Here is a 25,384-nt window from a genome sequence, read left to right as displayed (position 1 = left end):
AGAGATAACAGTTGGCTACTCTCATCACCTATGGACCTACAGATAGACGCTCATTTAAATTCAGACAGTATGTCCTCTATTCAACTTCTCAATCTGAATTTATTTCCCACTGCAGCAACTCACTAAAATAGCACTTAGACTGTTGCAACATGGCAAAAGTGCAGATGTCTCACACATTGAGTAAGAATTAATGTTTGTCATCTGGTTGATACTAGATGTGTCACCACCTCAGGAATGTTTGTGTGTGTGTGTGGCCCTGAACTCCCCTCCACCAAAGCCTTTGAATCACATTCCTCAGTCTTGAGATTAAAGGCCCTTAGTCCAGACGGATACCATCGATCCAGAGGCATTTTATTTAGCTGAATATCTTCACAGAAAAAAAAGAGCAATCACATCCACTTACTAAATTCCAAAATTATGCAATGTGCACTATAGTCATTCAAGAAAAGGCTTACTGTATATCACAAATTCACATATTAAAAAGAACAAACTTATAAACAAGCAGTATAGCATTTCTCTGCAGCAGAGGCATAATGAGAAGGATACAATGGCCAGCAGTATGTGTTTTTGCCAGGTAATTCTTTCTCTTAAAAGTCAATGTACTCCATCCGTTTATCCTTTAAGAAAAGTAAAAATAGAACATATCAATCTCTGTAACCCTCCAAAAAAAAAAAAAACTCTTTGCCATGATTCATTGTCCATGCAATGGTACACGGAAGAAATGCAGTTGACTTCACAGCTGCCAGGTACTCGTACAGGACATGCGGCAGTGGTTGAATGGAGGTCGTGAGAGGGATTAATTAAGAGGGGAAGGGCAGGAAGACTTTCATGCAAATCTTAATAGTTTAAGTCATTTCATATCTCACTGCGGGGTCCTAGACAGTGTCCCGTCCTGGATCACACATCCGAATTGATGCTCAGGTTGGCCAAACGGGGGTCAGAGTTAATCTCGTACCTGTAATGGTACCCCTCCATGTGGTCCCTGCAAGCATCCCGGATGTTGTACATCCACCGCTTGATGCCTTTTCTGTTCAGGTAGAGCACCAGCAGGAATATGACGCCAATCAGTGCCAGCACCAGCCCCAGGAAAGCATAAGAAGTCTCCAGCACGCTCTCCATGTCGCCTAAACATTTCAGCTGCGATTGCTCTACCTGCATCAGCGCCTGGCGTCTCAGGGCCTCGGGGAAGGCGCAGGTCAGGTTCTGAATGTCAACGACCTGAGTGGAGTTTTTCAGCCACGCCAGCGTCTCCTCAATGGAACAGTCGCAGTACCAGGGGTTCCCCACCAGCCAGAGGCGGAGGCCAGGCTTGAGGTTGAATTCTGTCTGGGTGGTGGGTGACAGATACTTCAGGCTGTTGTCCCTCAGGTCAAGGTCACGCAGCGGGGGCACCTTCAATGTCCCGTTCAGGAAGGAGATAATGGAGCTGTTCTGCATGCTGAGGTTGACCAGGTTGGAGAGACCTGTGAATATGTCGCCTGGAAGAATCACAAGATCATTGTTGGACAGGTCCAAGACCGTCAGCATGTGGAGGTTTCCACGCTGCAGGACAGTTAGGGTGTCATCCATGTAGGAATGATTGAGAAAAGACCTACTGAGGTTTAAGAGCTGCAGTTTATTGTCAGCAGGAAATGCTCTTTCACTGAATGTCAGGATATTGTTGTTGCTCAAGTCCAGCCGCACAAGGTTTGGCAGTTTCTCAAATACCATTGCACCCACAGATTCAATCTCATTCCCACTGAGATAGAGATCTGTTAGCTGTTCCAGGACGGTTGGGAAAGAATCCACACTAATATTAGGAATGTTGTTTCCTGTGACGAACAGAATTTTGGTATTGGGCGGTAAAGATTCTGGAATCGCGTCCAAGTCCTGGTTTTGGCATTTCACAGTTTGCGAGGAGCACAAGCATCTGTCCGGACAGCCGTGGCAGGACAGCACGACTGCGAGTAGGAAAAGTAAATGCATCATACCGGACTTCTGCGTTCTGCCTCGGATTTCTCCGCTGTTACATCCGCACGACGTGCTTAACAGGCGCATCTTGGATTTTACGAATCTGTCTGCGCAGACCGTGCGTAAAGATCGCTTTACAACAACCCTGCTCAGTCGCCGCCTTGTTCTTCCGCGGGGAACAAGGGAAAGTTTTTCAACTGTGTCTCCCACCTTGATCCGTTCGAAAACTGCTCCCAGTTCCAACTCAGACTCCATATAACTATCCCCAAACCATTCGTGTTTAGGATAAGTCTACATTTCCATGAGAATAAAGGTGATGTGGGCGAAGATCGCAAACTTCTAGGATATCCTCTTTGTTTGTTTTCCAAACCTCAGGTATTTGGGGATATAACCGCTGTGCGATATTTTTCCAGTCCAGGCAAAACAATCAAGTCGGGTGCAGCTCTGAAAGTCGGCAGAGGCGGAAGACTTACTCGTGCTCCTAAACGGACAATGCTCCCTATCTCCCAAATGTGCCTTGTTTTACATGCGCACTTCCAGCTTGCCGCTCTCCAAATCGCTGGGGGTCTAGAGGGACAGACCAAACACAGCAGCACAGTACAGACCATTGAAAAGAGGGAGCATACCATTATTCCGCAAAAGGGGGGTGGACAGAAAACTTACACAAGTTGCGTTTTGACTAATTTAAAATTTCTACCGATGGTGATGTGTTCTTTGAGATATAAATCTAAAATTGACAAACACCCAAATATGGTAATAGCGACTAGTTCTCTTAATATGACCTGTAGCATATTAATGCATTGTGACTTGGGGTCCAGGGACCTCTACGGGTCCCTGAGGGAGCTCCAGAGACCAAGCAAACTGGAGAATAATTCAGCCTCTTTGCGTCAGTGATGAGGCTTCAGTCCACACTGTGTAGTAAAGTACACATTATCTGATCGGACGTTTACACACACAAGTGTTGATAATTTTGGGATTCCATACTAAATCATATTCAACCACAAATATAATCAGATTCCTGGAATAGAATATCTTCAGGACTACTTGGTGGGGGAATGACTTCACATGTACGCAAAAGAAAAAGGGGGAGTTCTGTGGGCAAAGCAGTTTGATCTATAGGCTTGTTATAAGATTTGATATTTAATCCAGCTCAACACAAAAGCCCATTTGATAAGTTATAGGCCCTGTGGAAAACATGCACAGCCTAAAGACATTGAGAAGGCAAAAGGAAACGGGTGAAGGAAACACATTAGTCATTTGATCCACTGATAATGTAACTTAACTGAGCCCAGTATTTTACTATAGAAAAGCCACAATCTTCCCTGGGGATTATATAGTCTCCAAACCATGCTCAATGAATGTATGTCACACAACAAAGAACCACACAGACAGCAGCCTGTACAGTAGGTGTCTGGCTTGAAAACAGATTTGAGTTTTAAATACATTTCTCAAATTAATCAAATTCTAAATGATCATTTCCTCATTCCCATTCCTTTTCATTTGAAATACTCAATTTTAATTAAATTAACTTTTTTCCAGGAAAATTCTCTCATGACTATTGATTATTATGCAGGAATATCCATTTTCATATGTGATTTTGGACATTTCAGTGATGATGTGTCCCTCAAAATTCAAGAGTAGTCCTCAGCAAAAACAGGAATGATTCATTGAATTTACCTTATCCGAAAGTAATAATACTACTGTAAACATGTCAGTAACTTTCTTTTCACTGATTTAATCCTTGGTTTAATTAAGATTTATCTGAATGTTACTGGTGAAAATAAAAGTTCTGGATCTAATCAGTGTGAAAGGAATGCAAGTTCTAGTTTCACACTATCCGTCGTGCAATAACATGATAAAATTTCAGAAAACAATGGAATACTCCTTCCTTTATGTCTTTACATGCTGTATTTCTATTTCTCTTTTAAGAAATGACTTGAGTGGTGACCTTGTGGTGAAAGCTTTGTCTGCTGGATTATGCAGGATTATACTGCTGAGAAGAAAAAAAACTATGGATGTGTTCATGCTTGAATGGTGAGGGAGGGCATGCTCATAAATATGTCATATTTGGAAGCCCCTGTGTGGATCCCAGTGTAACCTTAGCTTTACCCGCCTTCGACCCTCTCCTATTCTTAGCTGGGGTCAATGTGACAATCATCTGTGTAATTCCATGACACCTGGATAGAGACTGAAAGTGATACTGCACCCAAAGTCTGTCTGTTGAGTATAAAACTGACATGATGTTTTCAAGATTCAAGATTCAAGAAACTTTATTTATCCCGAGGGAAATTGCTGTGCACCAGTTGCAATACAGTGTGAAAGGCAGTGTGAAAACAGTGTGAAAGGCTAACATAAAATAAATAAACAAGTAGCTAAATGCAACAAATGCCACAAGGATTACAGTAACATAGGTATATACAATATACAACAATACGAACTGTAATTAAGTAGCATAGCTGGAATAAAATAAGTACAAGAACAAGAAGTAAAGTGATAAAGTGAAATGACATATAAAGTGATAAGTGGCATTATGGCCTCAGGACACAGTGTCTCCACTGTCCCTCTCGCGACCAGAGGTAGATGAGTTAAACAGTCAACAGTTTTTGTGAAGGATCTACAAACCTTTTACATCCATCTTTAATGAAGACACTTGGTATGGTGTGCTTACAAGAAAATTACATTAATTTTATTTTATAGTAAAACAACAAACCATGCGCATGTGTCTTGCATGTGCAGAAATGATTTTTAAACAACTTGTATCTTGTATCTGCCTCTCTCGCTCTTACTTGCATCTAAACAATAATATAGGACAATTTTGGGAGATTATGGTTGTCTGTCTATTACAGAGGGAATAGCGTCAATGCTTTGTAAAACTGTGCTATTTTGAAGAATGTTACTGTCCACATGAGTTGTAAAATGTAATACTAAACTTACCTTAAATGATAGAGAAAAAAGTAGCTTTCTTGTGTAATTTAAAACTAATTAACAACGTACACAGCAGTTTTGTTCTAATCTTTTTAACTTCTAGGTGAGTTGTTTTCTAATATGTTATTGTTTTTTAATTGTATCTATAAATCCTGAACCTGAACATATTTCTCTGACATCATAGTTTCAGCAACAGCACTCTCTGCCTACAACTAACGCCCTCAAAAATCAACCAATAGCGTATTTGTATGTACACGCCCCGACCAATCAAAAGTCTCGACACTAGCAAGGGATTTTACCTAACCTGCAGGGTTTCAGGCGTTAACTCCTGTCAAATTTTGCATCTGAAAAAACCGTTTGTGTTCCCTGTTTGCAGTAATGACACAGTGGACGTACGTCGTTGATGCAACTTTCTGCATGTCCTCTTTTTTCTTTATCTAGCGGAAGGTAAGAAACGACACGACGTTAATTTTCCTTAGCAGAGCAATTCGCTAACGCTAGCTTGCGATGATGTGTCAGTTAAGCTAGCTGCCAAAGTGGAATTAGTTAACGCTAGCTAACAACACATGGCAAATTTGCAAACCTATACCTTCTATAATTACCTTTACCCACGCTAGGAGTCGGGTTAGCTGTCAGTTTTAAAAAGACATAGCATATTGTGATGTGGCTTGATGTGTAACGTTGCTGCTTGGGTATATCATTTTAGCATGCTAACCACCTAGCGTTATATGGGAAGCCTTATTCTATTAAAGTTTTTGACTTGTTTGTTTCACAGTGGTTCCAACGCCCCTACTTCTTTTACATAGAACCCAATGAGGGAATGAATAGGCCTGGAGCCAACACGGAAACCTAACGATCTCATGGCTAATTTAGCTTGTTACATAATCATACTGTGTAGTCAATATTAAGAACTTCCCATAATATTGTCTTAATGGCACTTTATTCACAAAAACATTATGCATATGCAATCTATATGCACAGTTTACAACCACAAAGAACTTCATTCTTGTTTATGCAGCGTTGTCAAATAGCTGTCTAACAAACCTGTCAACTCAGCTGATCTGAGCTAACTCAGTCTGTAATAAGGCCAGACGTGTTCTGATCTCTGGCCTTGCAGTTTTGGAGCTCACTACTGCATCCCCCACACAAAGCTGTTCTTGCATTTTCTGGGTTGCATGATAAATCTCAAATTTTCTTCCTCAGGTGCACTCTACAATCATGGAGTTTTGAAAAGCAAAGTGAGAATTCTGGGGGGAAAGGGGGCCTTTCCCCTCAAGTTTGATGGTTGGACTGCTGGACAAGAAGGTCAGAGGGTTGTTGAAATTGTTGATTTTTGTATATCAGTAGAGGAAAAACTATTTTTGCAAACACTGAAATGTAAAATTTTGTATGAAACACAGAAGAAGTTTTGTATTTATTGAATTCTAAATGCCAGTGTATGCTGCAAGCACCTTAGTTTGTGTTCAATTCTTGGTCGAAATGGTGGACTGAAACAAGTCACACAAAGGCTCTGGGGTTGCTAGGGTGCGGTGGAACCTCAACACAAGCACAATTCTAGCACTCCAAACCATTTCGAGCTTTTGTTGATACTTTTTTTTTCCTTTATGTACCTTTTTGCCTCTTGGAGAGCAGCTCTGCTATAGTATGCAATTTTAGTCACAGCGTTTTTGACTTGTTACCTTACATCATATTGTTGTTTTGAGTTTGTTGACACTTGTTGGTGGTGGGCTGTCAGAAAGACTTTGTAATACGTAAGGGAGGAGGGTTCACTGTGAAGATTTGGCGGAGGTCAGGATGAGTCTGGCACCGCTAGACTGCACCCCCAAATGCCGCTCACTGCAGCACGCAGACCAGGTGATTGCAGCACTGACGGGTGGCTCTGAGGGGCAGCTGCGGGCCTTCTTGTCTTCACACTGCCACAATGCGGCCACCTTGCGGGATGCCTTCGGCCGCACAGCCCTGCACCTGGCGGCCTCACTGGGAAAGAAGGCCCTGCTAGAGTGGTTGCTGGAGAGTAAGTGTGCTGACCTGATGGTGAAGGATAAGGAATCTGGCTGGACTGCCCTGCATCGCAGTGCCTTCTATGGACAAATCCACTGTCTCATATCACTAGTCAAGGTATGTGCTCAAGGTAGATCATCAAAAAATGTGCCGTCTGTTTTGTCAAGAGTAAGTCAGGGTGCTCTATGCTGTGTATTATTTTGAAGACACATTAGTTCTACATCAGTTTTTTTGCACAAATTAAGGGAGTCAAGAGTCATTCGAAAGAATTTGAAATACATTTAAATTTGTTTTGTTTCAGCATGGTGGGCTTCTCCCCACCCAGGACAAGGAGGGTCTCTCTGTCCTGGACCTGACAATGAAGGACCGACCAGTACATGTTGTGTTCAAAAATACTGGTAAGAAAAGTGGATGATATTGCCTCTTAAGTTGACATAACTGTACATGAATATGACAGCTGATGATGACACTATGTCTTTGGTTTGTTTTTGTTAAGAGTCACGAGGCCCATAAGCACCATGGTGATCATTGTTTTAATGAGGCATTTCACACTTGTGCATGCATGGGATTTAATTCCCCCTGTGCTATACCACATGTCTTTCTTGCAATTATGATCTGTGTTTCCATTGTGAATGATAAAGCATTTTGAAAGACTAAACAAGACATCCTTCTTTTAATTACAGAATTGATTAGTTGTTTAAGTCAATCTTCAGGTGGAGGCAGTGTTGTGGATGTGCTTGTAATTGTGTTTCCCCCCCTGCTGCAGACCCAACGGAAGTATACACGTGGGGAAACAATACTAATTTCAGTCTTGGCCATGGTAATCAGGAGAGCCGACAGCACCCTGAGCTTGTGGATGTGTTTGCCAGAACTGGAGTTTACATCAAGCAGGTAGGATTTGAGTGTACATCAACATCACTTCCTCCCTCTTCAGGGAAGCAGGAAGGTGTTTTCCTACAGCAAAAGGCTTCCCCACCCTGAAATCCCCACTTGCATGCGTCACACAAATAATGGCCTCATGCTTCAACTCTGCTAACATGTGTTACATCAAAAAAAGAGCCAGTGCACACCACCTGGGTAAACCAGCAAAACAGTCCCTCCCTAGAGTTCGTATTACACAACCTTCTCTTCAGGGTACATCAGCATTTGTAAAAAATGTGTTTTTAAGCTTAGCTTGTACTTGACTTGGTGAGTCCACAGCTGTAGAAATATTGGATATACATAGCAGTTAAACTGTACCTTAGATAAAAGATGTTAGTAGTTGTACAACCTAGGTATGCTGTAGCACACGGACATTGGTCTTGGTTAACTGTGGTTTTGGGAGATGGGGGCATCAGGATCATCTGAGTCAAATAGAGGACATAGTTGGTGTGTCAGGCGTAGAGTGATTAGCTTTGTCTTCCTCTGTATAGTCTTAATTTGTGACTTTGTTGAACCAGTCTGTACATAGTTAGAGTGCGCCAGCTAGGCTACAGTTTCATGTGTTTGTCATTTAGATGCTCTTAGTGTGATTAATATAGCTGCTGGCACCAGTGCAGCTACCCCCAGTGGTGTGTGTACACACCAGGTGCTAGTTATAGTAGATTAAGTAATGCAGAATGACTGTGTTACATAGATTCTCATTTTAACCTACTTATTAAGACTTGGCATTTGAAAGCAGGTTTGTGTATTTGGTAAGAAATGATTCATCAGAGGCTTTTCACTATTATTGCTGTCTACAGAAGAAAGTCTATGTTTGAGGTGTTTTCTGACTGGCAGGACTTGTCACACAGAGTAATTTCATAAAGTCTAGTGGGGGACAGGTGGATCTGATTTCATGACCACACAATGACCCAGTGGCACAGCGTATAGTCTTTGTCTTCCTGGCCCAATCCAGCAGGTGCCAGAGGTTAAATATTAATTCCACAATGACATGTTTTTAATTAAATGAACCACACTGGTGTGTATGCATGTGTGTGAATGTCCACATCAATGCGATACTTCGGGAAACATCCCTGCGCTCTATTGAAGGCTTGAGGGGACCAATGTATTAGTAATGATGTTTGCTTTTCCACTTGTGCCTTGGCCTTTATTGGCATAGTGTTTTACTATTACTACAAGAAGACTTGGCCAAAGGACATGGAAAGAGACGCATCACAGCTTCTGCTATTAGGTCAAAATTATCATGACAAGAGCCTTAATCAGCACAAACCAATATCTCACACTGTTTCATGCCCTACAGTGGGGCATGTGGTATTTTAAAATGTGTAGCAACAACAGAAAAATCCTAAATATGTTCATTTTTAATCTCCTCCTCTTTTCTTAGGTGGTCCTATGTAAGTTCCACTCTGTGTTCCTGTCTCAGAAAGGCCAGGTGTTCACCTGTGGACATGGACAAGGAGGACGACTGGGACATGGAGATGAACAAACTTATCTGGTGAGACTTGTCACATGGAATCATTTTGGCACAGCCTTGTAAAACCATAAATGATTCCTGCAGTATAGAAACAGCAGGGAACATTCAGGTTTTGAAACCGATAGAATATTTTTTTACTTGTGATATTGATGGCTGGAATAAATTGTGTGGAGGTGTGGAAAATCACTTAAACAGTTATGGTGGAGCAGACAGTGAAGTCCTCTGTAAAGCATGTTTGATGACAATTGGTTTTAAAAAAATGATTGCTCCATATGAGAAGAGGCTTGGAAAACCCATTTTAGTTTCTTGCACATTTTTACCATATACCTTACACACCTTTACATCTTTCTTAAATTAACATTCTGCATGCAGAGATTTTCACCTATGCTAATGAACAGATACACAACTTAAAAACATTACTGAATTGGTAAAATGCATTAATTGCAAAGTACAGTGAGGAAGAGTTGAGCTGTTATCAGCCGTACCTTTTATACAGTAACAATAGCTTAACACAGCAAATGAGTGGCTCACAGCAGAAAATTATAGGGTTGTGTCAATGCTTTTACACTGACAGAGTGGCAGGCAAATGGTGATAAAGTAGATACCGTTAAACTCTCAGCAGTAAGCATACACAGGCTATTAACATTTCTGTATACTCAGTTGTTTTTTCTAATCCTGGTCATTAACCTCTCATTCCTCTCTTAGGTTCCTCGGATGGTAGAGGGTCTGATGTCCCACCACTGCTCCCAGGTGGCAGCAGCTAAAGACCACACAGTGGTACTGACAGAGGAAGGATATGTTTACACTTTCGGCCTCAACACCTTCCACCAGCTAGGCCTAGCTCCTCCTCCAGCCTCAGCACATGTCCCTAAACAGGTAAGAGGTAGCAGAGCTGATGATGTTATGTAGCTCCTGTTAACAAGCAATGCTCTTGTGCTAAATGGGGTTTGCTTGTTTTGGTCAAAAATGACATTGTGTAAAGTGCTTTTTAATGAGCTCTGTTGAATAGAAAATTCATTTCTTTTTGACAGTTCATATTTTACCTGACCACTAATTTAGCAGCTGCAGTCTTATCAATATAAACATCATCATTTTCATCATCATCATTTTAATGTCCCTTTAATATCTTGCATAGGTTTTCTCCAAGACGCTGAAAGGACGGACAGTGATTGGAGTTGCAGCAGGAAGGTTCCACACAGTGCTCTGGACCAGGGAGGCTGTCTATACAATGGGACTCAATGGAGGCCAGCTGGGTAAGTCTCAACATGTCAGTGTTAGCAAAGAGACAATTATACTGCATTTCCTTTAACTGAACAGTTGTGGTAAATTGTAAATTTGAGCTGATGAATAAGAAATCCAAAGCTTGTGGCAGACTAGTGTAATCATGCCAGAGTAAAAAAGTAAAGAATAGAACCTTTTGCAAATATTTTAGCATGCAGGCATGAATATAATGTTGTTGCTTTGGTAGAATGGTACAAAGTTTTATTTACTTCTGTATAAGGGAGGTTTGGTGAGGAGAGAAGACCCTCCACCATGCCAGAGGTGGATGACACCAAAGGCTACTATGTGATTATTTTTTATCTATTTTTAAAAGTAAAAGGCCAGTATTAAAGTATTGAACACATACACACATTGTGTATGGGCAACTTAATATGTCAACAGAATATATTTTATACTCCATTGTGATTTAATCTCCAGGTTACCTCCTGGATCCTAATGGGGAGAAGTGTGTGACAGCCCCCCGGCAGGTATCAGCCCTGCACCACAAAGATGTTACCATAGCCATGGCAGCAGCTAGTGATGGAGCAACAGTTGTTGTAACTGAGAAGGGGGATGTCTACCTGTTGGCTGACTACCAGTGCAAGAAAATGGCTTCAAGGTAAATACAACAGTAGGGCTTCATTACACTTGAAAAATGTAAAAAAAAATAAAAAAAATTGTAAGGTAGAAAAGATGCTATCCTCTTAAAAGACCCAGCAGTCACTCTTACACTATCTGTGATATTAAAATGCTACATACATACGTATCTCTGTTAAGCAACATAGAAATCCACATAATCTAAGTTTATTTGTTTTTCATAGCAATGTTCATGAATATCAGATCAGTAGATTGAGCAAACTGACCCATAGCACGACTCCGATTATAAAAAGCATGCATACTACATTGATTTGTAGCATGTTATTTCCAAAATCATGTGTCGCATGGCAGAAATAGTGGCCACTGTATAACTAACAAAAGACTGCATCCTTTGATGTCACACACAGATGTAATCTCTATATTCTTCCATGCTTATCAATCTGAATAGTATTTGCAGTCTTTTCAAGACAGCAGAGGCACTGTCTGTTCTGCATCACCTCCGTTATTCTAATCAGGCCTGGTTTGAATGACAGCCGATAGAAAATCAGCCACTAAACTGGAAACAGTTGTGTTATCGTTCTCTGCTTTGTATAGTGTAGTGCTGCGAATATGTGTTCATTTGAAAGTGTAGAGGAGCTGAGTGCATGACTGCCTGTTAATAAGCAATAACACAATATTGGATTTACCGGAATTCAGATGGTCAAGCAATTAGCAGTGATGCTTAAATGACCATCATCCACCAAGTAATATCCATAGATGGACAAAGAGATTAATGTGATATATTACACTTGTAAATTTAATGTGACACATTCGTTATTTTAATTATTATTTTTCTTTGTCCTCCTCAGGCAGCTCAACATCAAGAAGGTTCTGGTGAGTGGTGGCAGTCTGGACCACCGTGTGGATCCACAGATCCTGAATGATGGAGGAGGGGAAAAAGTGGCCATCTTGGCATTAGATGAAGCTGGGAGGGTAAGTGCATTAATCAGGTATAAGGGGAAATGCTTTTCATGTTGTTATTTAGACGCCTGGTGGGGAGAGGCTTTACTCCCCACAGTAATTTGGCCCAAACCAATTATGAAGCAGTAAAACTAGTTTAATGTCATGTCTGCCTCAGTTTCTAACTCTTGGCTCAGTGAGAGAATATATTGATATTTTTAAAGTTGCTTTACTCTCATATTTTTATGTAACCTATGGTGTGCACAGTTACACAATGCAGAATCAGGGCTATATGGAGTCCTATAGATGAAAATGGTGACTAAGACTTAAATTTCCTCCCTTCTATACTTTGCCCCTCTCTGTCAGGTATTTTGCTGGCGTTCTTCCGGCAGCTCGGTGAGACAGTGCCGGTGGGCGTATGGGCGTCAAGTTTTCATGTCGGACATAGCTCTCAGCAAAAACAGCATGATGTTTGTGACTCAGGAGGGGGAGGGCTTCAGTGGTGTGTGGGCTGGAGAATATAAGAAGTACGGTGAAAAGAAAGGTGAGGAATTGAGGAACATGCTACACTGAATCATAAAGTTTGTTTTGCAATAGTTGGCTTCAAATGATTTGAATTAATTTGACATTGTTGCTTGATAGGGTCTGATTTGAATTTGTATACCATCTTTTGAAAATGAAATTTATAAACTGCTTTTCTGTAAGAACTGACATAATACTCTTTTATTACAGGTTAATCAAAAAGTAAACGGCAGCATAATTCAAAAGAGATACAGTAGGAATAGTAAGGGCAAACAACATAAAAAGACAGCAGTAATTATGTAATCTGATTTACATGCTTCTTGTAATCTACCAGAGGTCAGTGTGGAGGTTTGTGGCCATTCAGATGCAGGGACACTGTACGAACGAATCCGCCTGGAGAAACTCCCATATGTCCACAGAGCTATCAGCATCACCATGGACTCTAAAGGCCGAAACTTTGGAGTGCTTCAGTCTGACCCCAAAACAAGGTAGGAGATCTTTCTTGAAGCATAGAGAATGCTGTGCATTGTCATGTACTTATGTTTTTAAGTGTAGAAAATAGACTTGAAGCCTAACAAGATGTTTTTTGCCAGGCAGACATGTGACAGATGACTGAAAAAAAGCACACCCTGTGAAAATGGGGTGTCAAATCTATGAGTGACACTAAAGTGATAGTTGAACTGAAGGATATAAATCATCATAAGGTGATTTTTAAAGGACAGATTGAAGGGATGAAATCCAAACTTCACCAATCAGTGGACAGAGAAATCTAAATAGTCCCGAATGTTGAGATGTTTCTTGTTAATCATCCTCCTCATTGAACTCTGATTATTGAGTTTTCATTTAATTTTTATTGATAAACATATGGGTCATCATTTAGCATTATGCATGTATACTGTGGGCAATACTACTGTATGTTTAAATATAGTTTTTATTACTCTCAATACTTTGACTCACTTTGGCATCCTTATGGCTAGCCATAGACTATTTGTTGGTAAAACATCAAGAAAGGTAGATGGGAATAGAGCACTTAGAGAAATGACATGAGAGAACATCTGGTAGAGAGAATGCATACCAGCTTTCGTTGAACAGGTAACTCTGCCATCTAGAGGTTGGAACCTGAATCTTCTTCCAAGAGGCAAAACATGCAGGATATTCACTTTACAACCAGCATCTCCCCAGGGTCTCAGTGATGACTTACCCCTGAATGTAACGTTGGCTGGTTAGGCCTTGTACAAAATAGTGGACTATATATTTTGATCCAGTTGGGTCTAATTGTCTTGTTATCTCATTGTAAAGTGTGTAGTCTATTTAGATTTATCTTTTCTATTTCAGTGGGCACCTGGCCTTTTAGATATTGATTGATCATGTCCAGTTATCGCTCAGGTGTCACAGGTTATACTCTTATTGTCTGTGATATTGATGTATAAGTCATACTTGATAATTTGAATGATCATTGTATGATGATATCCACCCTGTGTCTTTCATTCAGCTTATACGAGATTCCCAGCATTTCTCCATCTTCCTTCTCCCAACACTTCCGGAGCCTTCTGGATGAGGCAGATGAAATGGACAGCATCCATGACGTGACGCTTCAGGCTGCTGATCGCACCTTCCCGGCTCACAAGTACATTTTGTCCATGAGGTCTGAGTTTTTCCGGAAACTGTTCATGTCCGAGCACTGTAGTGTGGATGAGGAACTTGATAAGGAAGTGAGGAAAAGCGAAGATGCTGTGGGCTGCGATTTACTCATTTTGGAAAAAGTCCCACCGGACATGCTGGAATACGCCCTGCATTTCATCTACACTGACACCTGTGAGCTGCTGCTACACGGGGCCCGGCCAAGAGTCGTAGGGTCCCTGACAGCACAAAACCAGGTTAGGAAAAAAGTTTTGGTTTTACTCACTAATATTCACTCAACAAACTCTCAGCAACAGAATTCTGATGAACCAGCTATCAGTGCTGTATATACTATTGCTTCGGTCTATACAAAATATTTGCATTAGCTGTGAAGAAGTGTTACCTCTGACTCAGCTGTGGTTATTTCATGAAGAATGCTTCACTGTTTCTGTTGCCCTGGCCAGGATTCAGAGCAGGAGAGGCTTATCAGCAGCCTGCAAGACTTGGGCCTGAGAGGTTGTTCAGCCCTTGAGGTGTACCGCTCGCTTCCCCCTGCAACCAAAGGTGATGGTGACAAGGCCAAGAGCAAGGGCTCCAAGCCTGGCAAGAAGGGGAAAGGAGGTAAAGGTGACAAGGCTGGAGCCAACGAAGGAGGGGCCAATCCTGTGAAAACCTTGCAGGGTGTTGCAAAGAAGCTTGGCCTTGGCAGCCTGTCTGCACGGTGAGAGACCCAAGTGTGCTCTACAACCTGAGGCAAAATCAGATCTTGTGTAATATCTTGTTAATCTTGTTTTCTTCATTCCTTAACAGACTGGATGGAGTCAAATATGAAAATGGAAGAATAAACGTCACCCACAAGAAAACTGGCAACAAACCCAAATTCTGCCAGAGGAAATGGTGGGCAGATGAGCACACATTAGATCTTGTAGCTATAGATTAGATGGTAAATAATACTTTTAATATGACAGATTTTCTTAATTACCTCTATCATTTTGTGTCTCCAAAGCTCCTACCTTTGTGATGTTACTCTGAAATCTGAAGATGGGAAAGAGTTTCCTTGTCACAAAAGTGTCCTCTGTGCAAGACTTGGTAAGATGATAAGCCAACATGTCATCATTGAAGAAACACATGTGAAGATTTTTAGAATCACATTAATAGAAACTGTAACTGCAAGTTGTTATTTTGCATAAACATTAGTGTTTTCCCGACCATTCTCTTGGAGTGGGTGGTCCACCCTCACAACATGACTCCCTACTCCCTATTACCTTTTACCGCATTACTTAAATACTTCTGTTTTCTAAGGCTATGGTTTTGTTCCGGTTTGTGTCCTATTGGAAGGATATCTCCAGTTTGTGGAATTCCTAGCATCCTGTGTGTTGATACAACTTTACATGGGATGGCTGTTGGATGTTTTAAGTAAAGAAAATGAGTAACCGTTTGTATATTTTTGTGTCCATCTATTCCTCTGCAGAATATTTCAACAGTATGCTTGGAAACCCCTGGATTGAGGTATGTGATGTTTTTAATTTATGTTGCTTTGTTCTGTAAGCAGTGTGTCACTAGTATAAACCTGTTAGCTTTTAATGTGGTTTCATGGACAGAACTGTTAATACTGTTGTCTTGCACCTCCTCAGGCCACATCCTGTAATGCACTGGAGATGCCAACCAGCGCAGAGATTCTGCAGGTCATTCTCGAGTATATTTACACAGATGAGTCTCCCACCATTAAAGGTAGCTTTTCAAGTTTTATGATGACTGATAGAACATTTGTGGTGTTTTTGTGATTCTGTATCTGTGAAAGTCCTGGTTTTTACAAAATTCACAGGAATAGTAAAAGGGAACATAGTAACAGTTCTTGTTCTCTTCCTTTGCCTCACAGAGTCTCTGAATGTAGAGTTTGTCTGCAACGTGCTGGTTGTGGCCGACCAGCTGCTCATAACACGGCTGAAGGAGATGTGCGAGGTCGTCATCACTGAGAATTGTATGTTTGTCTTGTGGATGATAAAATTCTTTATGTTACTGATGGTGCTCTAAAAAGTGAATATGAATATAAACCTTAAGTTGGCTGATACATGGAGTGAGCTCGAAATGCATGTTGCATATTAAGAGACTGTTTTAAAGTGTATTGTGTTTTTTCATTCCAAGGTGTGTGACAAAAAGTTGAGAATTGTTCATTTGTTTATCACCAGATAAATTATGGTCTATTTTGCTTCTAGACAATATCAAGATCATATTCTTTGTCTTCTCCATAAAATGTGAATGTGGCATTATTTTACAAAATTTAGACACAGACACTGTTGAATCATTTCAGTTAAATTTCCCTGAGTTGTTAATTAAGTTTCTTGCTTTGCTCTCCTCAGTGACTCTGAAGAATGCTGCAGAGCTGCTGGAGTTTGCTGCCATGTACAATGCAGATCAGCTTAAACTCTCCTGTCTCCAATTCATTGTGCTCAACATGGCTGCCCTGTTGGAATCAAAGTGAGGTTTTTTTAGAGCGTTTCAGCACTTTAGGTTACTTCTTAAAGCACCACACAAGTCCCATGTAGAATTATTTGAACACAGTGCTATGATGAATCCTGTTAAATTGTTCAGTATAACATGAAAAGTTATTCAGTGTTGTATAAATTGTTATCGTCATTGAAAATGTAATCCATGCAACAGGACAAATACATGTGCAGTAGGAGAGAACTAAAATATGTTTTTTTCATCTGTGTATGTGTGTGTGTTTTTTTGTTTTGCTCTCAGAGCTCTGGACATTCTCAGCGATGAGGTGCTTGTGGATCTTTCTGCAGCTTACAGGAGAATGGTGAGTCACCTCCCACCCCAGAAACATCTGCATGATCCTCTCCATGACTTCAGTGTTTGTTTATTGATTGACTGTTGGCTGTTTTTTTTTAAACAATAAAACAGAAAATCAATGAAATGTTGTTAAACAGCTTTTTAGAAGTCCAAAAACAGAATCTAACGCAGCATAGTAACTCTCAGATTTTGTTCTCAGTCTTAAAGAGTAAGGGCTCTCTCGACTCATAATTTAGCTCTGATTTAAAAAATCCATCTCTCCAATGGTAGCTGATTTAGTAGGCTGCAGCCAGGGACTAGTGAAACAGTTGTTTCTTATATAACTTGCAGCTGAATGCAGTAACTGTTAACACACATACCATAGGGCTTTTTTTTCAATTGATGTGATAAGTGGTGTCTGAGTAACAGAGGTTGGAATGTTGTGGGATTTTTTTTTATACTGCCAAAGGTAGTTTATTACTTGCTGGGTTTTTTTCAATGGCTGTGTTCAGATTTTTTCATTGTGTTTTTTATTTCATTTTTTAATTATTTATTTTATTTGTTTATTGTGATTATTATTTCTATATCAGATCCCAGCCATGCAAAAGAGAGTTATCACTCCGTACCCTGGCGCTCCAGACCTCAGTGTGTATGAGGAAGAAGATTTGGACTCAGCATTCAGCCCCAAACCGGAGGCAGAACTGGATCACTCCTGCAGGTACAAAGGCAGAACTGTTTAGTATCTCCATATCAACTCTTACTTCATTTTTTTGTAATTCACCTAATAGCTTACTTTCATATTCAAATTAAGTCTGTTGTCGTAGAGTCTAGCCTCTGTAAAACACATCAATGCTCTTTTCAGATTACTTAATGTATAAACCTGTAGTTCAGAAAAGTGGGAGTTAACCAGGATGTCTGTAAATTCTTGCAATCCCCTTTAAACATTTTAAATGAGGTGCTCCAAAAAGTATATGCTATTAATTATACAACATGGTACGCCCTAGGGAAATCTTGTTGAAGAAGGCCAAGATGAAGGCTAAAAAGAAACCCAGGCGACGCTCTGACAGCTCAGGGGGATACACTCTCTCTGATATCATCCACAGCCCCCCTGCTGCAGGTACACTTAAAAACTTAAATGCATTGTAACACACATCCACATCATGACAAACCACCTCACAGTTGTCATCTTTTTTTTTTAAAGCGTCAGGTTGTTTTACAGTAAGAAGTAATATACTGACTAACAAACACTCTTTCCTCTCAGTGGTCTCCCCGTGTCTGGTGAAGTCAGGCAAGGCTAACTCGACAGAGTCCCTGCAGGAGCTGCTCACATCAGACTCAGAGGGCAGCTACATGGGGGTGGGCAGTCCCCGAGACATACAGTCACCTATCTTCCATGACCGAGCTGAGGTTATTATCTGACCACTGCAACAATCATTTGCACCTATTTTATTACACACTTAATACAACTTATGCCACGTATTTTGAATCATTTTTCATCTGTGGCTGTGAGATGCATGCTTAGACTTAATATCAAATATCAAGAAGAAAAAAACAGACAAACAGAAAAAGTTATCCATTTGCCATTGTATGATCATTTTAGATTAATAATAAAGTGGCTACATAACAAAGAATGGTGGATTTAAAATATACAATAGTTCATGGGTAAATCTTGCATTGCTTATCATCTGCAGGATGAGAAGGCTTTCAGTCAGAGGCTGAAGACTCCACCCAGCACCCCGACTTCTCTAAGAAATGGTCTCCCAACTCCCCCCAACTCTGCATCACAAATCATCCCCAAGGTCCTGCCGTGGTAAGATGGACTTGATCAGTCTCTAATATCCAAGCGTCTCAGTTTTCTCCTTATTTCCGCCAAAAAAAAAAACGCTGGAGACAGAAAGTCCACAAAGCAGGGATGAGTTATTTTACATGCTTTCAAGAGATCGTTTGAGATTTGACACAAGATACTCTGATTTTTAACAACAGACTTTATTTCCTCCCACTGTTGAGGAGGAGGATTGCAGAAAGAAGGAAATGTTTCATCGTTAGTTAATAAATAAGTATTGAAAGTTGAGCTGTATGTCCTACTTACTTAGTACATGTGACTGTGTTCTTATGATCCGCAGTCCTGTTCGTCCACCCCCAGTCCTGGATCTGAGAACGATCATGGACATGGAAGCCAACTCTCTGCAGACCCTCGGAGCAACTCCTAAAAGCCCTGGAAGGTATGGAAAATCTACATAATTTGAAAGCAGTTATTTACAGTAATCACTTAAACTAGTCGATAGGAGGAAAACTATACTGCTGCATATGAGTGGACATTATATTTTCACTGTTCACTTCAGCTAACTGGACATATTTTTCCTCGTGCTTGCAGTGTCAGCACTGCCGTCAAACACTCCCCTGTTCCTGCTAAACTGTCCCAAAAGCAGAGGAAGATGCTGGCCATGGCCAACAAGGAGGCCAGTGTGGAGTCCACAGCATCCAAACCAACCCCCACAGTTACCCCTTCCAAAAGCAGTGGGAAGGCCTGGTGAGTGAGCCCAAATATGAAGACCACAGCTGTCATAAAATAACTTCCTGGGTCCTCTTGATGGGTTTACAGCCTCTCATTAGTACAGTCTGAAATGAACAGATAGAAAGTTTTTTTTTATACCATTTGGAGGATTTTTTTCAGTTTCATCAGTGCATACATATTTTGTTTAACCATCAGTCCACCAGTCGCACATAATCCATATTGTACAGTATAGATGATAGGTCTACAAATAACAAGCAGCTAGATGCAGTGTCACGTACAGGAAAGAATATGTCACTGCAATTAAGTCATTTTTAAGAGAACAGTGAACAGCTAGAATTTCCCAACCCTAAGTCCACAAATTGTAGTGAGGTATGCCACATATTACATGTCCACAATTAGTGTCTGTGTCATGTTCCAGCTACGGCTGCTTGACACAGTCTGCTGCCATTCTACTCAGTGTGTGTCCTTTACATACCTGGTCTGTTTTTTCCAGACTGGCTTACGTCTCTTTAAATTCACTAGACACTGTATTTAGTAACAATTGCCTTAAAATAAGACTTTAATGTTGCTCCATTTCATTTGTTAATGACATTGTCTTAGCTTATACAGCAAAACTATTTTTGTTTGTAGTCAGTGAGAGAGAGAGTGAGAGAGAGAGAGAGAGAGAGAAAGGAAAAAAAAACAGGAGAAGAGAGAGAGACTAGTGATTATTTATACTGTGTTTTAATTCAGCAGAATTCACAATAAAGTTGTTCTCATTTACATATGTTTCTATTTCTGTTGTTAGATGTCAGAACTTGTGTGAAATATAATCTTGGCTCCTAAACAGGCTGCTGTGTTAACTAGCAGTCATTACCAAGGTGGTATGCTGCAGATAAAATCATTATTTTATTATCATTACGTCGTCTGACAAAATGAACAAAAATACAGATTAATGACATCAGCTGTGAGACTGGAACACAGACAGAACCACAAGTGAGCTGGAACACAACACAACCAAATCATAGACATATGGGGTTAAGTAGAAATGACTGAAAAACCTTGTGCTCTCCTTCACAGGAAAGGAAAAGTAAGGCTATAAAATAAACATGCAATGGATGTTTCTGCTGACAGTAAATCCTCCCCACCTACTCACCTGCTTTGCATTGTGGATTTAAGTGAGAGCTGAAGAACATATCTAAGTGAAGATACGTTTTTCTACTTAGTGTACCTAAGCTTTTTGGGCACACAGCATTCAATGAAACTACTGAAACAACAGGTCAATAGATCTGCCAAGGAGCAGTTGCAACAAAAATGTTTTTACCTTTACTGTGAATTAATGTGTCATACATGCTCTGTCTTTCTCTGTCTCATTCATTTCTGTCTGCAGGGCAACAGCAGTTCAGTCCCCTCCCTCCTCATGCTCATTTCGAGCACTGCTAGAGGAGGAGGAGAACCGTCTAATCAGACTGGGGCAGACAGGAACACAGAGGGGCCAAGGTGCTCAGGGATCACCTGTCACTCCTACACCTGCTGCCAGGAGGGTCACGTTCAAATGTACAGAAAGCAGCGAACCCGAGAGACACACTGGGTGAGTACATGGCTTATACGCTGAAGCAGAAACAGTCAATGGTAGAAGCTGTGTACTTGAAACAAGATTGACTGCTTCTGCTCTGTACTGCTTTTTTCCACTTGGTGACACTGTTGAGGTGTCTTCATAAAATAGCTGTAAGGCTGTTTAAAATCAGCAGCCCCCATGCAGACACTTTATATTCACGATATCTCATTAACTTTATTACCTCAGTTCTAACTACCCTTATTACAATACCTAATTCAAACTTTAATTAAAAACACTGAATTTAAATTCTTTCTCAGCAGATTAAGAAAAAGAAAATGTCTTTTTTATTTTTTTTCAGTTGGACTTTTTCTCTAGTTGGAGATTAAAAACAGAGATTTAAAAATTAAAAGGGAAGGCAACAATGAGTGTTTACCTCAGACTGATTCTCCAGGGAAGAATAAGATGCATAAAATACTGAGTTGTGCGTCTGACTGGACGACTTGTTGAGAATCTTCTCTAGTTACACAGATTGAGAGAGTCATGAGGCTCTGGTCTGACTGAGGTGAACAGCTCTAAATGACCCAGTACAGCTGGGTTGACCTGCCCGCAGTCACTGACTCACTCTGACCTTTACAACATCCCCAGACAGCTGGACAAACACAGCACACACTCGCACACGCAAGTCCAAGTCCAGTCCATAAAAATATATTTCTAGCTGTAGTAATTGTTTGCTTTGATGTTTATATAATGCCTGTTGTTGATGGAAAGAAATGAAATACTTGAACTGGTCAGTCGTCTCTGCAGCTTTTCAGTCATATTAAGTCTTGAAAGTGAAGTGCAACCTCGCAGTTTTTTTTCTAACTGCGCCTCTTTTATCTGATATCATACTTCCGCTGCAGTATGTTTGCCCGTGCTTCATGCTGCAATCTTAAAAGCAGACTTCTAGATATTAAACAGTTGTGTGAGTCACTCTGGTGAAGCCGGTGATGTTAATCAGAATTGATAAGGGCAGACCTCATGTCAAAAGAGATCATACAGAACAGGGAGCAGGTTTCAGGTTCCTCCTGGTATTTGGATGAGATGGATGAGTTCAAAGCTTAGGAAGCGGCAGCAACAGCAGCAGCCTCATGCATTCTCATGTCTGCCTTCTGGGACACTGTTTCCAGATTGTTAAATCAGATTTAATAGAGACGCCTTCATAATCTTGTCACGTTGATTGAATTTCAGATTACTATTATTTTTATTCTTTATGGTCCTCTATGAATGTTTCCAGAGGTGTCTGTTGGCCAGATTACCACGTGCCTCTTTCCATGGCTTTAAAATGCATCATAGTGAGTGATTGGGACGGTTTTTGGCCAAATTCATAACAAACTGTTAGTGCAGTAACCCATGCATACCAACTATGAACTAAGACATCACTAAGAGTACACACAAATCAGACTGCAGGGAGCTCATGTCATCTATGTGACATGTCATATTTTACATGTCATGTTGAATAGATGTTCAGGATCCTCATGGAGTAGGAAAAAAACAAGACAGGTTGTGTACTTTGACAGAATATAAATAATCAGAAGAAATAATGTGTTCTACATCCTGGTTTTTGAGGGAAATATTTTTTGTGCGCATACTTTTAAAGTCAGCAGCATCCTGACAAAACAGTCTGAGTATGCTACAGTTTTAAAAGATTCCTTATAAACCAGGAGCCATTACAGTAATTTTACTGTGGTAAAAAGGTATGTAGTTGTAGCTATAGACATCAGGTCTTATTCTTACTATATTTTTAACTTGACAAAATGCCACTTTTAGAACAAAATTGGTGTGACCGTTGAAGCTTCTGTCATTCTGTGACATTCCTTGTTTTAAGGTTTTAATTGACAGGGAAGATGAAGATTTATGTCATGGAGCACCATAAACAATTAATCAGCTTTGTCCTTAGTGAACTGAAGAAAGTTCTAGTTCAGTACATTTATCCAGTCAAAGCACTGAATCACATTTTTTAACAGGTTGGAAGTCAGAAGATATGATTCGTAATGCTGAGCATTGTCTACATATTTGTCATGGGAAATATGTTTATTGTATATTATGTGGGCTCGTAGACCTAGAAAAGAATGGAGCCCTATGGAACTCTGTATTGTTTAGACCTGAGCTCTCCTGTTTAATAAAATGATTTAAACCACTTTTGGAGTGGCCTTTTGGTTCCACACAATTTTTCAGTCTCTCCAACAATATTCTGTAATTCACTGTATCAGATGTAGTGATGGTCAACAAGAACGAGGATCATCTTGCCTGTCTCACCTGTATCGCAGCTTCTGCAAAGATCCTTTAAAGCTTAAGCAAATGCTGTCTCAGACTGAGTTCAAACAGTATAATAGAAATGTATTTTAACTTGAGCCCGGTTATACAATCATGAGGGGTTTGTTAAAGCCAGGTGGACAGGCAGCCTGTTCACACACAGCACCTTGTCAGTTGTAGTTGATTCAACCTTTGTCCACACACTTGGAGTCTTGTTGCTTTCACCATCGCAGCGCCGTCACTGATACCCATCCTCACTCTGTCTCTCTCTGTGTGTCACCTGTCTCTCCCCTCAGGCCCTGGGTGCTGGGTGCAGTGGGCAGTCCTCCCCTCTCCTCCCTGGTGACCTTTGCCTCTATTGTGGAGGAGGAGAAGCAGCAGGAAGCCGCGTTGATCCGCAGCCGAGAGAAGCCGCTGGCGCTCATCCAGGTAACGCGCCTTGTCTGTGTGTGTTAGCGCTCACACACATGTACACACTCCTACATGACTGAACGTGTAGCTTGTATGGGCAGCATCCAAGTGGAAAAACATAGCAGTATTGCTTCGAGGTGGTATGTCGATGTGTCTCCTTTCTATCATATCTTGCAGATATGAATCTAATGAACATCACATTCTGTGCAGGGTTGGTTAGATATGAGGGGCCTTCATTTTTTTTTTTTTTTTTTTTTTTCCCTGACAGCCCTCTCTGCTCCTCTACAGCTGTTGCCAGGCTTCTGTCAGCGCCTTCACAGCATACTTTTTCTGTCTTGTGGCTTTCTGGTTGCCATTATGTAAAACACTCTTATTATCATTACGCTCTTGGGTTAGGGTTAGCGTAGGTGTCAGCGTTTTCTCCTTTACCCTCAATTGAAGTGCGGTTTTGGTACCCATAATATCCCCGGTTCCATCTCCTTTTCCTTTCTTTTTCTGTTCTGGTAGATCGAAGAGCGGGCCATCCAGGACCTTCTAATCCATTACAAGGCGCATGACAACCCAGATGAGCTGATAGTGGTTGAGAGGTCTTCCAGAGGTCCTATGGCAGCCCCAACCTGGAACAAACACTGATGTTTAACAGCACAGCCGCTACATACCATCAAAGTGAGAACATCCCCTACAGTTGTCATTGTGTATTACTGGCTGTGTTCCTGCTGCAGCTTCACCCTGAAACGTCATTGTCAGATCCATCCGTCCAGTTAGAGATGAGTCTGATGCTTCTTTCTGCAGTGTTACTTTAACTTTTTGTTCTATTGCTGCTCAACATTTTGTTTGTGTGTGTGTGATAGATTGAGTGTCTGGGATTACTTATGCATGGTTTTTTGGTGGTGTCACGTCTATGTAAAAGTAAACAACTCTCCCAAATAAATAATAATGTTAATTATGTGAAGATAAAGTTGCCAAAGAAATGAAAAGAAATGTTAAAGTCACTAAATGGGTCCAAACTACATCACCTCGAGGGCTTGTGTGTGTATGTGTGTTAAATTGGTGAAAGCTCTCAATGTGATTAAGAAAGTAAGAGTGCCAATTATCAACCTTGGCAGAGCATCAGCTGTTCTTGAGAAGTAAAGTGTTTACCAAGGCAGTACCGTAGTTTTTTTTTTAATGGTCCTTTTGCCTTCTTAAAACATTGTTTCACTTATTGCTTCAGCTGATTCACAACAACATGGTAATTTTGCTGGAAACCGGTAAATACGTATTGTAAACATATTTTTTTTTATTTAAGGTACATTGTTTGATGCAGTTATAGTTCATGCTAAATGCTCAGTAGGGTTGATTGTATGGAACTGGCTTTCTAGCCTATTAAGTTATCACTAGCATATTTTAGAGGAAGTGGTGTGCCTTTATCAGACAATGACAACATACACACAGATACAGCAGCATATATATATATATATTTTTTTTGTTAGTTGTTTTAATTTCCTTTTTTTTCTGGAGCCAATGTAAGCTTAGTAGGTACCACAGATCTGGACCATGTTCTCTCATCTCAAGATGCCATTTGTGTGTGTGTGTGGGTGAGTGAGACATAGGGATGTGATGGGAAAATGGCATGCAATAAAATATCTCACCTGTGCAACAA

At 40.6% G+C, this 25,384-nt stretch overlaps 2 protein-coding genes across 2 annotated transcripts; one reads left to right on the top strand and one right to left on the bottom strand.

Moving 5' to 3' along the window:
• Nucleotides 1-330: 330 nt before the first annotated feature.
• On the bottom strand, nt 331-2,741 carry tpbgb (trophoblast glycoprotein b). Its single transcript, XM_018683009.2, has one exon. The coding sequence runs from the start codon at nt 2,203-2,205 to the stop codon at nt 898-900; it is 1,308 nt and encodes a 435-aa protein (XP_018538525.1). The 5' UTR covers nt 2,206-2,741; the 3' UTR covers nt 331-897.
• A 2,399-nt stretch (nt 2,742-5,140) lies between these two features.
• Nucleotides 5,141-25,384, top strand: ibtk (inhibitor of Bruton agammaglobulinemia tyrosine kinase). Its single transcript, XM_018683010.2, has 29 exons — nt 5,141-5,322; nt 6,079-6,993; nt 7,178-7,274; nt 7,643-7,767; nt 9,182-9,292; nt 9,977-10,147; nt 10,407-10,524; nt 10,970-11,150; nt 11,977-12,100; nt 12,434-12,611; nt 12,924-13,077; nt 14,082-14,466; nt 14,674-14,930; nt 15,020-15,106; nt 15,216-15,298; nt 15,681-15,718; nt 15,844-15,940; nt 16,089-16,190; nt 16,570-16,687; nt 16,955-17,015; nt 17,578-17,705; nt 17,992-18,104; nt 18,249-18,394; nt 18,679-18,797; nt 19,111-19,209; nt 19,362-19,517; nt 20,872-21,072; nt 23,628-23,760; nt 24,250-25,384. The coding sequence occupies exons 2-29, from the start codon at nt 6,670-6,672 to the stop codon at nt 24,373-24,375; spliced, it is 4,032 nt and encodes a 1,343-aa protein (XP_018538526.1). The 5' UTR covers nt 5,141-5,322; nt 6,079-6,669; the 3' UTR covers nt 24,376-25,384.

The sequence above is a fragment of the Lates calcarifer genome, linkage group LG15 (assembly GCF_001640805.2).
Source record: "Lates calcarifer isolate ASB-BC8 linkage group LG15, TLL_Latcal_v3, whole genome shotgun sequence".
Lineage (NCBI taxonomy): Eukaryota > Metazoa > Chordata > Actinopteri > Centropomidae > Lates > Lates calcarifer.
Note: the sequence above shows the minus strand (reverse complement) of the source record. Positions and strands in the feature narration are given on the sequence as shown.